Below are 13,494 nucleotides of genomic sequence, written 5' to 3'. Positions count from 1 at the left end.
GTTGATGGGTGTATGGTTTTTTCCCCCCTTGGTAGTTCCTTGATTAAGATATTGTTTTCTGTTTGTTTGTCTGGTGCTAATCCATGGTTATCTGGGTGTCGGCTGCTGGAGAGGAGGTGCTTTGCTCTTTTGGTTTCCTTCTTAGCTTTTTTTATTGTTGTAGCCTTTGCCAAGTATCAACCCTGCAGACCAAAAATCACTGTTGCTAACAACTATCTGACCAATACAACAGCTTCAAACACCTGAGAAGCATCAACTTGATTGATGGCTACTGGGAGAAAGAAATTGATTCCAAAATCAGCAAGGCTAGCCAGGTCTTGGGAGAGCTGTATACTGGAGTGTTCGATCATTACAATATTAGTATCACCACGAGATTTAGGGTTTCACAGGTTTATGCTACCACAATTAAAAGACATGGACTTTGGGGAGAGTTTTATTGATATGATTAAGGTGATATATTACAAGCAAACTGCAAAGGTGATGGTAAATGGAGATATGACTGAGAAGGTTAAGAAAGGCACAAGACAAGGATGCCCCTTGTCTCTGCTATTATTTGTATTGACACTGGCAGTATAAAATAGAAACATCAGACAAGATACAGAGATAAAAGGTATGGAAATAAAAAAAGGAAAAGTATAAATTACAGGCATTTGCAGATGACTTAGCTTTTATTTTGGAAGATCCACAAGGAACAGCGTCTCAATTAATAAAAATATAGAAGAATATGGAGAAGTGGAGGACTGAAAATAAATAAAGAGAAAACTAAGATTTCCAGGCCTCCCTCACTCCGAATCGCTCTGTTCTCTGTTTCCTGTCCTCCATGGAACCCCCTCATATCTTTTGATCTTGCTTTGTCTGCTGGGTCTCCCCCCCCCCCATATTAGGTGCCTGCAGGACTTTTATTGCTCTGTAAGTCTCCATAAGGGTTGGGCCCCTTCCCTACCTCCATCACCCTTTGTGCATTTATCTTTTGAGGATTTTTCCAGGGCTTCTGAGCTTTTTGCATAGCTGTGCAGATGGCATTGGGAAAGCAGGACTTCTGGTGAAGTTGGCTGACTGATGACTAGATCAGGGAGGTTCCCTAAGGGGGTTTTCTCTGGATTATGGTGTTTTCAACTTACTAACAAAAGGAACAGGAATTCCTTCATTTTATTATGACTCTCCTGCATTAGGGAGAGTGCTAGAATCACCCCACATGACCTTCCATACAGCAGAGGTCTGCAGGAAGCCTCAGGAGCTGTGCTTTGAAGCAGTCAGAGCGCCGCTCACTTCATTGTTGGAAAATCAGCCATTTTGGAATTTGTTTTTCAAATGGACACTAAGTCAAAACTTTCATTTCTTAATCGCTTTCTGGGATTATTATTAGCTAAAAGAAACTCTTTTAAAGTCACAGCCTAGTGATTCTTTTTGAGTCTATCATATTTTTGAGATTTCTTTATTGTTAAAAAAGGAAGAGGTTTTCTGGAGGCCAGACAAAATAAGGAAGTATAAAATAAAAAGGCTGAATGATTGTTGTTGACCACAGGTATATTGCAACTAGTTACAGCACTTGATAGAAACATTTTAATGGAAAAATTCATCCTCCGTGTTATCATATTTTAGAAATTTTATCACATTCTAAATATGCCTCAAAAACATAAATGAGGCCAATTGTTGCATTAGTTAGAAATTCTTGTTCCTTACTATATTTTCTCTACAATTTAGATCCGGCCTCAGTAGAATAATGTAGCATTTTGGGAAAAAGATACAAGCCAAGAGAGCAGCCCCAGATGCCAAAATGGAGAAGATCTCCACAGCTACCATGGACTTCCCTTTGGTGCTCAGGTAGGTGGGGAGGAAAGTGATCCAAACACTGCAAAAGACCAGCATGCTAAAAGTAATGAATTTGGCTTCATTAAAACTGTCAGGCAATTTCCTAGCTAGAAATGCCACTGTGAAACTGATGAAAGCCAAAAAACCTAGGTAGACGAGGACAATGTAGAACATTAAAGCTGAGCCGTCCTTGCATTCCAAGATGATTTCTCCAAATAGGGAGTTGAAGTCCAAGTTAGGAAATGGGGGAGAGGTTCCCAGCCAGGTGGCACAAAGAACTGCTTGAATCAGGGGACAAGCTAAGATAATGGAGTTGGTCAGTGGTTTTCCTAAGAGTTTCCTTGTCCTGTTCCCTGGCTTGGTGGCCATGAAAGCCAGAACCACCATGACAGTTTTTGCCAACACAGAGGAAACTGCAAGGGAAAAGAGAATTGCAAAGGCAGATTGTTGGAAGAGACAGGTGACCTTCTCTGGTTGACCAATGAAGAGGAAGGAACAGAGGAAGCAAAGCAATAGGGAGACCAGGAGGATGTAAGTGAGGTCTCGGTTGTTGGCCTTGACAATTGGTGTGTCATGGTGTTTATAGAAAATCACCAGAACTGCAGATGTGATCACTGAGAGAAAAAGAGCAAGAAAAACTAAGATGTATCCCAGGGTATCTTGATAGGCAAGGAAGTGGACCTTCTTGGCAATGCATTGGTCCTTGTCCTTGTTGGGAAATTGGTCTTCTGGGCAGGTTTCACAGTGAGCTGCATGTGAAATAAAAAATCTTTGTCTAAGGATTTATTCAGCAACTACCATGCACATTCCCCCCCCCCCCGGCATAAATGAGTGTTGCCTTTCTCTTAATGACCTACCCACAAAGGAAGTGATGAAAGAATCCACTGAGCAATTTATTGGGCATCAAAAAAGAGCAAATCATCCTTTCTTTATGATGATCCTGGGGATAGATTAGCCAGAGACAAGGATTTCTTCAGTACCAACTATCCATCCACTGCATTTCCATGAATAATGTGGGTTTTAGTTTGAGATTACTGCCTGTTTTTTCCCCTCACTTTATAATGGAACCCACAGAAGAAGAACAAATCTGTTATCCAGGAATGCTGTTGTTTTGTTTATGTGTACATTACCCCTGCCTTAACCTCTTTTCTTTGTAAACTGAAGATTTGTAATCTTCAAATGTGTTTTTGATCCCTCCTGCTCTATCAAAGGGACATAGATTGTTGAATGTCCTCTTTCCCTGGCAGGTCTATTTCCTCAGAGGTTGGTAGTGTTGAGGAAGGAGCATATTCTGAATAATAAAAATTAAAGTGTGGACTATACACCCCACTTCCTCAGGAAAAGATTGGAAGTTGGTTTCCCAATTGGATGTGAAAGTAGAAAAATAAATTCATGTTGGGGACTCATAAATTGTGCCTTCAAACTCCATTCATTTCATTTCATTTCATTTATTATATTTATATGCCGCCTTTTCCCCCCGAAGGGCGGCTAACAAATCAAATCAGGGAAGGGGGGGGGGGGTATAGACAAAAAATAAAAAACGAAACATAACAATACATAATTTAAAAACACACAACAGTCATACCATTCGAGATGGGGGCAACAGCTCTTTAGCCCCAAGCCTGTCGGAACAGCCAGGTTTTAACGGCTTTGCGGAAGGCCTGGAGGGTGGTGAGGGTTCGAATCTCCACGGGGAGTTCGTTCCAAAGGGTCGGAGCAGCCACAGAGAAGGCTCTCCTCCGGGTAGTCGCCAGTCGACACTGGCCGGCGGATGGAATTCGGAGGAGGCCTAATCTGTGGGATCTAATCAGTCTAGTGGAGGTAATTGGCAGCAGGTGGTCTCTCAAGTACCCAGGTCCTATACCATGAAGGGCTTTATAAGTGACGACTAGCGCCTTGAAGCGTATCCAGAAACCAATAGGCAGCCAGTGCAGCTCGCGGAGGATAGGTGTTACGTGGGTGAACCGACGTGCACCCATGATCGCTCGCGCGGCTGCATTCTGGACAAGCTGAAGTCTGAATGCTCTTCAAGGGCTGCCCCATGTAGAGCACGTTGCAGTAGTCCAGTCTAGAGGTCACAAGGGCACAAGTGACTGTTGTGAGGGCCTCCCGGTTCAGGTAGGGACCAACTGGTGCACCAGGTGAACCTGGGCAAATGCCCCCCTGGTCACAGCTGACAAGTGGTGTTCAAAAGTCAGCTGTGGGTCCAGGATGACTCCCAAATTGTGAACCCTGTCTGAGGGGCGTACTGTTTGACCCCCCAGCCTGAGAGATGGAAAACTTGGAAATTAGTAGGAGGGAAACACACCAGCCACTCGGTCTTATCCGGATTGAGAACAAGCTTGTTAACTCCCATCCAGTCCCTAACAGCCTCGAGGCACTGGCACATCACGTCAACTGCTTCATTGAGTTGGCACGGGGCGGACAGATACAGCTGTGTATCATCCGCATACTGATGATATTTTATCCCGTGCCATCGAATGATCTCACCCAAACTCCGCTTGCTGAGAGCCAGGAAAGGTGGTCTCTGTGGTCAGGGGAGTTTAGATCTCTGTTGTGGCCCAGCAGGAGCTGTTGGAGCTGCCACCAGACTCTGACAGTGAGGGGCCCTATGAGTCGGCTCTGGAGGATGTGGAGGACCCTGGACAGGGTTCCGACTCTGAGAAGGGCGCAGAGAGGCTGGTTGGCCACCAGGAGGTGCCTGAGCCTTGGACCAGTGGGGAGGAGACAAGGCAGAGTGATCTGGAGGCCAGCAGTGAGTTGTTCCTAGATGCCCGGCACTGAAGAGCTAATAGGCATCAGGAACACGCCCCTCTTGCAGAAGTCAACACATTGACTAAAAGTTGGAGAACTTTGGTAACTAGCTTGGCAGGCTGGATTGCTGCCAAGGTTTGTCTGAGTTGCTACCAAGGTCCTTATCTGTTTGTTATGCTTGGCTTTCAGCCACCAAGGTTTTGGTTTCTTGCTATTAAAGTTACATTCCAGTTATGCTTGTCTCGGCATTCATTACTGGATGGAGGAGCAGGTCAGAACAGATCTCTAAACTGAAAGTTCTACTGAAAAGTGTGAGTGCCTGTCAATCTTATCAAAAATGATACAATAACAAATATATATATATATATATTCTGAGGTTTTCGCGGGTGTTAGTATGTAGGTCTCTAGTTGTTCGGGTTTTCTCCCGCGTAGAATTGGAGATGTCTTGGCGACGTTTCGACGAAGTCACATTCGTCATCTTCAGGCTGCTGCTGACTACTTCAGGTTTGGTGTTTCCAGGAGTAGGAAACTACTCCTGGAAACACCAAACCTGAAGTAGTCAGCAGCAGCCTGAAGATGATGAATGTGACTTCGTCGAAACGTCGCCAAGACATCTCCAATTCTACGCGGGAGAAAACCCGAACAACTAGAGACCTACACACACACACACACACACACACACACACACACACACACACACACATATATATATATATATATATATATATATATATATATATATATATATATATATATATATATGTTTTCTGAGGTTTTCGCGGGTGTTAGTATGTAGGTCTCTAGTTGTTCGGGTTTTCTCCCGCGTAGAATTGGAGATGTCTTGGCGACGTTTCGACGAAGTCACATTCGTCATCTTCAGGCTGCTGCTGACTACTTCAGGTTTGGTGTTTCCAGGAGTAGTGTGGGATCTTGGCTGTTTTGTTCCTTATAACTGCTGGTAGGGGATTAAATTGTAACTGCCAGTAGGGGATTAAGTTTTAACTGCCAGTAGAGGATTAAAACTGATTGAATGGGAGCTTGGGTGTGTCTTGATTAGGTGGAAGTGTGTCCTTATTTGGTGGAGGGGTGTTCTGTTCTGATTGTTTGGGGGGTTGTGTTTCCTGTGAGGGTAGGAGGGGTTTTGAAGAGGCTGATTGTGCTTTAGCAGTCTGGCTTCTGGTTCTGGGTCGTGCCTCCTCATCAGTTTGTGTTTTTGGTTGTTTTCTTTGTGGATGTTTTTTGGTAGTGTTCTGTGTGGCTATTGTGAGTGTGGGCCTGGTCTCATTCTTCATGTTTGGGATTCGTTTGTTGATGAGGGTGGGTTTCCAAAGGGCTGGCAGGCGGGAGGTGTCGTCTCGCCTGTTCATGCTATGTGGGTGTTTTTCTATTTCGATTGCTTCCCTGATTATACGGTTGTTGAAGTGTTCGGCCTTGGCGATGGTTCTTGTCTTATTGAAGTCAATTTTATGTCCTGTGGCTTTGAGGTGTTGGACCAGGGAAGAAGTTGGTTCTTCTTTTTTGATTGCATTTTTGTGTTCTTCAATGCATGCACTTATTCTTCTGTTGGTCTGTCCGATGTATGTGGCGGGGCAAGTAGTGCATGGGATTTCATATACTCCTTGATTTTCTAATTCAATTTTGTCTTTGGGGTTTCTTAGGATGGTGGATATTTTCCGGTCTGTGCAGAATGCTGTCTTGATGTTGTGTTTGCGGAGGATTTTGCTGATTTTGTCTGTGGTGCCTTTTATGTATGGGAGGAGGACTTTTCCATTTTCTTGTTCTCTGTCCTGGACTTTAGTGGGGGTTTCTTTTTGGATTAGGTTGGTGATCTTATTTCTTTGGAATCCATTGGATGTCAGTACGTTGGTGAGAGTGTGTAGTTCGGTTTTTAGGTATTGTTCATCAGCTAGGCGTTTTGTTCTGGAGATGAGTGTCTTGGCTACGGAATTGATCTGGGCTGGGTGGTGGTGTGAGAGTGCGTGCAGATAGCGGTTAGTGTGTGTTTTCTTCTGGTAGATGGTGTGTCCTAGGGAGCCATTAGATTTCCTGTAGACTAAGACGTCCAGGAAGGGGAGTTGGTTGTTTACTTCTGTTTCCATGGTGAACTGTATTTTGGGGTGTAGGCTGTTGAGGTGTGTAAGGAAGATGTCCAGTTGTTCTTTCCCATGTGGCCAGATTATGAAAGTGTCGTCTACATATCTGAGCCAGAGTTTAGGTTTGTGATCAGATTTTTCTAGAGCTGATCACAAACCTAAACTCTGGCTCAGATATGTAGACGACACTTTCATAATCTGGCCACATGGGAAAGAACAACTGGACATCTTCCTTACACACCTCAACAGCCTACACCCCAAAATACAGTTCACCATGGAAACAGAAGTAAACAACCAACTCCCCTTCCTGGACGTCTTAGTCTACAGGAAATCTAACGGCTCCCTAGGACACACCATCTACCAGAAGAAAACACACACTAACCGCTATCTGCACGCACTCTCACACCACCACCCAGCCCAGATCAATTCCGTAGCCAAGACACTCATCTCCAGAACAAAACGCCTAGCTGATGAACAACACCTAAAAACCGAACTACACACTCTCACCAACGTACTGACATCCAATGGATTCCAAAGAAATAAGATCACCAACCTAATCCAAAAAGAAACCCCCACTAAAGTCCAGGACAGAGAACAAGAAAATGGAAAAGCCCTCCTCCCATACATAAAAGGCACCACAGACAAAATCAGCAAAATCCTCCGCAAACACAACATCAAGACAGCATTCTGCACAGACCGGAAAATATCCACCATCCTAAGAAACCCCAAAGACAAAATTGAATTAGAAAATCAAGGAGTATATGAAATCCCATGCACTACTTGCCCCGCCACATAAATCGGACAGACCAACAGAAGAATAAGTGCACGCATTGAAGAACACAAAAATGCAATCAAAAAAGAAGAACCAACTTCTTCCCTGGTCCAACACCTCAAAGCCACAGGACATAAAATTGACTTCAATAAGACAAGAACCATCGCCAAGGCCGAACACTTCAACAACCGTATAATCAGGGAAGCAATCGAAATAGAAAAACACCCACATAGCATGAACAGGCGAGACGACACCTCCCGCCTGCCAGCCCTTTGGAAACCCACCCTCATCAACAAACGAATCCCAAACATGAAGAATGAGACCAGGCCCACACTCACAATAGCCACACAGAACACTACCAAAAAACATCCACAAAGAAAACAACCAAAAACACAAACTGATGAGGAGGCACGACCCAGAACCAGAAGCCAGACTGCTAAAGCACAATCAGCCTCTTCAAAACCCCTCCTACCCTCACAGGAAACACAACCCCCCAAACAATCAGAACAGAACACCCCTCCACCAAATAAGGACACACTTCCACCTAATCAAGACACACCCAAGCTCCCATTCAATCAGTTTTAATCCTCTACTGGCAGTTAAAACTTAATCCCCTACTGGCAGTTACAATTTAATCCCCTACCAGCAGTTATAAGGAACAAAACAGCCAAGATCCCACACTACTCCTGGAAACACCAAACCTGAAGTAGTCAGCAGCAGCCTGAAGATGACGAATGTGACTTCGTCGAAACGTCGCCAAGACATCTCCAATTCTACGCGGGAGAAAACCCGAACAACTAGAGACCTACATATATATATATATATATATATATATATATATATATATATATATATATATATATATATATATATATATATATACACACACATATACATATACATATACACATACACATACACATACACATACACATACACATACACATACACATACACATACACATACACATACATATACATATACATATACATATACATATACTGATTGATTGATTGATTTAATGAATGTCTTCCTTGATTATGGAAGATGAACATTTGAAGTCTGCTCTACCTGTCTGATTAGAAAAGGTCCCTTCTGGACAAGCATCACATTGGTAGCAGCAAACTGGCTGGCCCTCTGGAACTCTTCTCCTCTCTCCTGCATGGCACCTCTTCATGCCACACCTGGCAAAGGGCACCTTCTGGAAGAGAAAAGAGAAATACTTGAGATGACCTAAGCAGTGAACCTGCTGCATCCATTCTTTTCCCTTTCCTATTTCCCTTCCTTATTCCTACTTCTATGATCAGAATCTTTTCTAAAGAAATACATTGCCACTGTCTATCAGAAATCAGGAACAGTCCTGGGATAACCAGGCCAGGGGCATTCCTGACACACCCATAGATGTGGGAGATTGGATGGGGAGTCTCTGCCTGCACAGGAAGGCTTGTGATGGGATGAGAGGATTTCTAAAAGAAAGAACTGTGATGATACAACAATGGTCCATGGAAATAATTGTTGCTGGCTGTAATTGAATCCTATGTTTTAAGGAAACAGTGTTCCCAAGCCTAAACCTTTGTGGAATGACATACATCAGAGCTTAAATGTGTTACATGCATAGGAGATTTTTCACCAAACGACTGCCATAAATTCTGACTCAATTGATAATTTTTCAAGTTAGGAAGATGTTCTGCATCTCAGGAAGAGAATGAATCTTTCCCTGAACTTACAACATTTCCTTTCAGCTCACCTTGGTGGCCCAGATGATTCCATCAGATTTAATGGTGAAATTCTGACCTGGGGGAGCCTCAGGATTTACATGCCCAACTCTTATGGGGACAAAGGATCTATTGGGGAAGAGAACCCAGTTGAGAAGATCATAACGAGCAGATCCCAGTCCATCTTCTGAGAAGGAGACTTCATCTCCAGCACTGTTGTTGAACTGGATGGTCCTCAAATAGGCAAGAATCTGAAAGAAAGGAGACTTTCAGAAATTGGAGTATTTGGGCTAGATGACCTCCAATGTCTATTTCAATACTGTGATTCTGTTTCTATGATAACCACCAGACAGAGCTACAAATGAGACATCATGGCTTCTATCATAACATGATGGCCATCTTGAGAAGATGGGTTTATATTTGATATATTAGTTCCATCTCTTGATGGTGATCTGAGGAATTAGGTGTATGTAACTCTGAAACTAAAAGTTCCCCCTTTGTCATGGTTTCCATCTCCAATTTCACCAAAAAACAAAAAATTTAGTTCCATAATCTAAATTTAATTTTAGGCTTTTCCCCTTGTGAGGCATGGCCACATAGACTTTCAAATAATTACTTGGCCCAAGGTCTTGTTAACTGATGAATGAATGTTTGAAATGAATACATCATTTCTATTAGAACCATGGAAAATTCCACTGGTTTTCTCCAGCTTATTGTCAAAGGCAATAAGGATCCAGCTGGAACCAGGTTTGATCCACTGGGCCCTGTGGAAGGAAGCATCTGACCTGGTTGGTCACTTTACTATTCAGAGAGGTCCAACATTTTAGCCTTTTATGCAGGGAATCCTGATGAATTTCAGACCAGGAACCCATCAGGATCACTTTGAATCTTGCTCTGTGCTGTGGTTGTCATAGAAACAGAATCACAGTATTGGAAGGGACATTGGAGGTCTTCTAGTACAACCCCCTGCTCAAGCAACAGACCCTCTACAGTTTTAGACAAGTGGCAATCCTGCCTCTTCTTCAATGATTCCAGCAATAGGGCACCCACGACTTCTAAATGTAAACTGTTCATTAAGAAAGTTCCCCTTAGTTCTACGTTGCTTCTCTCCTTGGTTAATTTCCATCCATTGTTAATCTGAAGCTCTTTTCACACAGCAAGCTGAGTAGCACAACAAATGGTAAACTTAAGAAAAAGGGCAGGGTCTCAGATGAATTGCTAGGAGAGTATGAAGACATTTAATCAGGAGCAGAAGAAATTCATATGGGGAGCTTCCGAACTAAGCGGACTGAGTCAAAAGCCACAGAAACTACCTGCCATGACTGGATGTCTGAGATCCTCTTTCCAAGCCTCATTGGTCGGACTCTGGATCCATGCATTGCATGTAAAGCGTGTGCCAGAGCATAAATGGCATTGTAGATATTGTAACTTTCACCTGTCATTCTTGTTTCCAAAGTGTAATTGGGCAGATTCTGCAGATTCTCCTTTCCCGTACATTGTTTTTCCCCCTTTGGAGGGATCTTTCCTGATTTATGGATCTTGCAGCCAAAGGCCAATTCCCACCATAGAGGGAGAAAGACATCTCCTTGGGGGTTCAAGAGGTCTAAAGACAGGAGGAACTTGCTGAATTCAGAGACATCCCCAGGGTGGTCCCTAAAATGCAGGACCCCATGCAAACTCTTTATAAATTGCAATGCTTCTTCATGTTCTTCCACGCCAATTTTCCAATGTGAAGTGAAGATATAAACTTTAATTAAGGACACTTTTCTGAATTTTCCAAAATAATGTACCGTCATTACTACATTACTGGCAATAGTGAAGTCTCCAAAAACAATAAACACTTCTGCTTTAGACCAGCTATGGGAATTGAGAACAAACTTTTTCATCGTGATTTTAACATCATCCAGTTTCAGCATTTGAGTGAAGGCCAGGCAGATCTCCTTCTTCTGGAGCATCGGCATCAGAGTTGAGATGACACGTTCTCCATTGTCATCTTCAGGGGCCAGAAGCCCAACCCAGTTCCACTGGAAATGCAGGAGCAGCTGGACTAAACCCACATACTGAGGAGATTCCTTAGGATTAATCCGGAAGAAGGAAGGATAAACTCTTCTCTCTCCCTGAGAGAACTCAAAGCCAACACCGAGCTGGAGAAAAAGAGATTCTTTTTTTCAAAGACCAAGTCAAAGTTGTATGCTGACTTTAGTAGTGACCATTGTGTGGTTGATGGCCCTCGCAGTCACACTGACTCACTTTGACTGGCAAAATTAATCTTCTTTCCTTCTTAGCTATTTTTTTTAAAAAAAATTTATTTTGTTTGTACAAACTTCATATCTTTGCAACACATTACATTTTTTTACATATCTGTTGTGATTTTTTTATCTATACAAGTAAACCTTTTATAACTATAGCTTTGTATATTTGTGCATTTACATTATTTCATACATTGTTTTCATTCTATATATAATAATCTCTATATTCTATATATGACAATATATACTACATTTAAGTCATTTTGTATAATATTTATTTGGTATAGTCTATCTCATATTTCTATCTTTTAAACATTTTCCAGTTTTGTAGTGGTCTATTGATTTGTTAATCTTTTTTCCTTTCTTTTTGGCTCTCCTTCTTAGCTATTTTCATTGGTTGTGATACATTGGAAGACAAGAGAAGAAACCAACAACCCGATACATCAAATAAATGACACTAAAATGATGGCTACCCTTTAAGAGTCTAAAGTTCATTATATGCTACCCAACACACCCAAAACTACCTTTAGTTTCATCTTTGGCTTCTCTGTGTGCTTTTGATCTTTGTCTATTCCTTACTGTATCCAAGAGAGCTTTCTTACCTGTGGGACCTTAAAAATGCTGAAGATGGAGTCCATCAGTTGTGAGGATTTGGCACTGAGACCACCAATGACCGACAGCAGAATGTCCGGATGATGACATTTGTAACCTGGAACCACTTGGCCTCGTGGGGAGAGAATGGAGAGGCTGTCTAAGGAAATATCGATCTCCCTCTGGTAATGGCCATAGATGTGGAAGCCAAGGGTGATGTTGGGGAGCAGAAGAAAATCCGTATTGACTTCGGAGACTGCAAACATCAATGCAAGGAACTGCTGGTAATAACTGGTGATGATTCTGTAGTGAGAAAAACATTGGAGAACATTACAGGAAATCTTGTGCATGGCTATAGAATTTGCTTCACTGTTTGGGGGGACTTTTGGGGGAAGAAACTCCCAAATTTTATTGGTTGGGGATTTTTTCAAAGCTTTTCCTTTGGCTAAAGTTGGATGACTTTGTGAGAAAGGAGACAAGCCTTTATATGGATATTATGGATTGTTTTATAGTCTCGATCATCCCTGCCATATTCACATTGCTGCAGTGGCTGCAATCCTTTCCAATTGCCTGCCTTTCACCGTAATTATTTAAGCTGCTCTCTTGGAGCAGCTTCTCCAGGTGGGATAAGGATTGCTGAGCACAGGACTACAGTGGGGGGGTCACCTCATAGATTTAATGAAGGCTTTTATTCATCAGCACGGCTGATTCCAAACTGAGAGGGATTTTTGCAAGTCCCCAAAACTTGAAGAGTGCTGAGCTTTTATTTGAATTTTCTACCACAAGTTACTCTTCAGATTAATATTATAATTTGATTTCTTCACTAGGCCAGCACAGCTTCCCTCTTCATTTTTGTGGTTTATCATCTTCCTGATGAAGAGACTGAGAATTCCAACCGATTTTAAGAGCTTGGCAATTTATTGAGAAAAGCAGAACATGTGCACTAAACCAGGGCAGTACAAATATTAGAAGTATTTCTGAAAAGAAGTCCCTAAATTTAAAGCAAAGAGAATAATTATCATGCATGTTTTCCCTCCAGCTGAAACTTACGCATTCCTTAAATGAAGATTCAATGTATTAAAGTCTCTGACAGAAGACTCTAAAATGCTTCCCAAGGGCAAATTCCCACCAATAATGAGATCACCAGGCCTATAGTAGCTTTTATCCACCTCGATATAATCCGTGAGCACACATATGGTTTGCAGCCTCTTTGCTGTAGTTGGAGCCAGAAGCCAGAACAGCATCAGCAGTGGCATGACTCCTGCCTGTCAGAAACTGATTTGAAGGTTGCTTCTGAAATCTCACTAGACCTTTAGCAGAGCAGTCACCACCTGTGCCACCTGAATGGCACTAAGACAAATTTATATCAACAATGCTTCTTCTTAGCTGTGTTTGGGCTGTGATCATAGAGGAAAAAAAGTCGTGTGAGTCTCTTCAAACCCAGGAGTGAGCTCTTTCCAAGACAGCTAAAGTGACATGTTTTGCCCCCGCTTGGAGAACTCAGACA

The 13,494-nt window shown here is 42.5% G+C and overlaps 1 protein-coding gene across 1 annotated transcript; it reads right to left on the bottom strand.

Moving 5' to 3' along the window:
- Positions 1-1,601: 1,601 nt before the first annotated feature.
- On the bottom strand, positions 1,602-13,243 carry LOC116506697 (vomeronasal type-2 receptor 26-like). The gene is made up of 4 exons (XM_032214566.1): positions 13,038-13,243; positions 11,999-12,290; positions 10,583-11,171; positions 1,602-2,561 (listed from the first exon to the last, which is right to left on the bottom strand). The coding sequence occupies exons 1-4, from the start codon at positions 13,241-13,243 to the stop codon at positions 1,663-1,665; spliced, it is 1,986 nt and encodes a 661-aa protein (XP_032070457.1). The 3' UTR covers positions 1,602-1,662.
- Between the last annotated feature and the right edge of the window lie 251 nt (positions 13,244-13,494).

This window comes from Thamnophis elegans, chromosome 1 (assembly GCF_009769535.1).
Source record: "Thamnophis elegans isolate rThaEle1 chromosome 1, rThaEle1.pri, whole genome shotgun sequence".
NCBI classification, from domain to species: Eukaryota; Metazoa; Chordata; class Lepidosauria; order Squamata; family Colubridae; genus Thamnophis; species Thamnophis elegans.
The sequence above is the reverse complement of the archived record's forward strand: the minus strand, read 5'-3'. Positions and strand labels throughout refer to the sequence as shown.

Bases quoted from the DNA above. Each gene is read 5' to 3' on its own strand.
- LOC116506697 (XM_032214566.1), bottom strand. From the start codon at position 13,243: ATGCCACTGCTGATGCTGTTCTGGCTTCTGGCTCCAACTACAGCAAAG. The intron at 12,291-13,037 runs GTAAGTTTCAGC...TTCTCACTACAG, and splicing joins AATCTTCATTTAAGGAATGC to AATCATCACCAGTTATTACC. The intron at 2,562-10,582 runs GTGAAAGTTACA...TTTCACATGCAG, and splicing joins TTTGGAAACAAGAATGACAG to CTCACTGTGAAACCTGCCCA.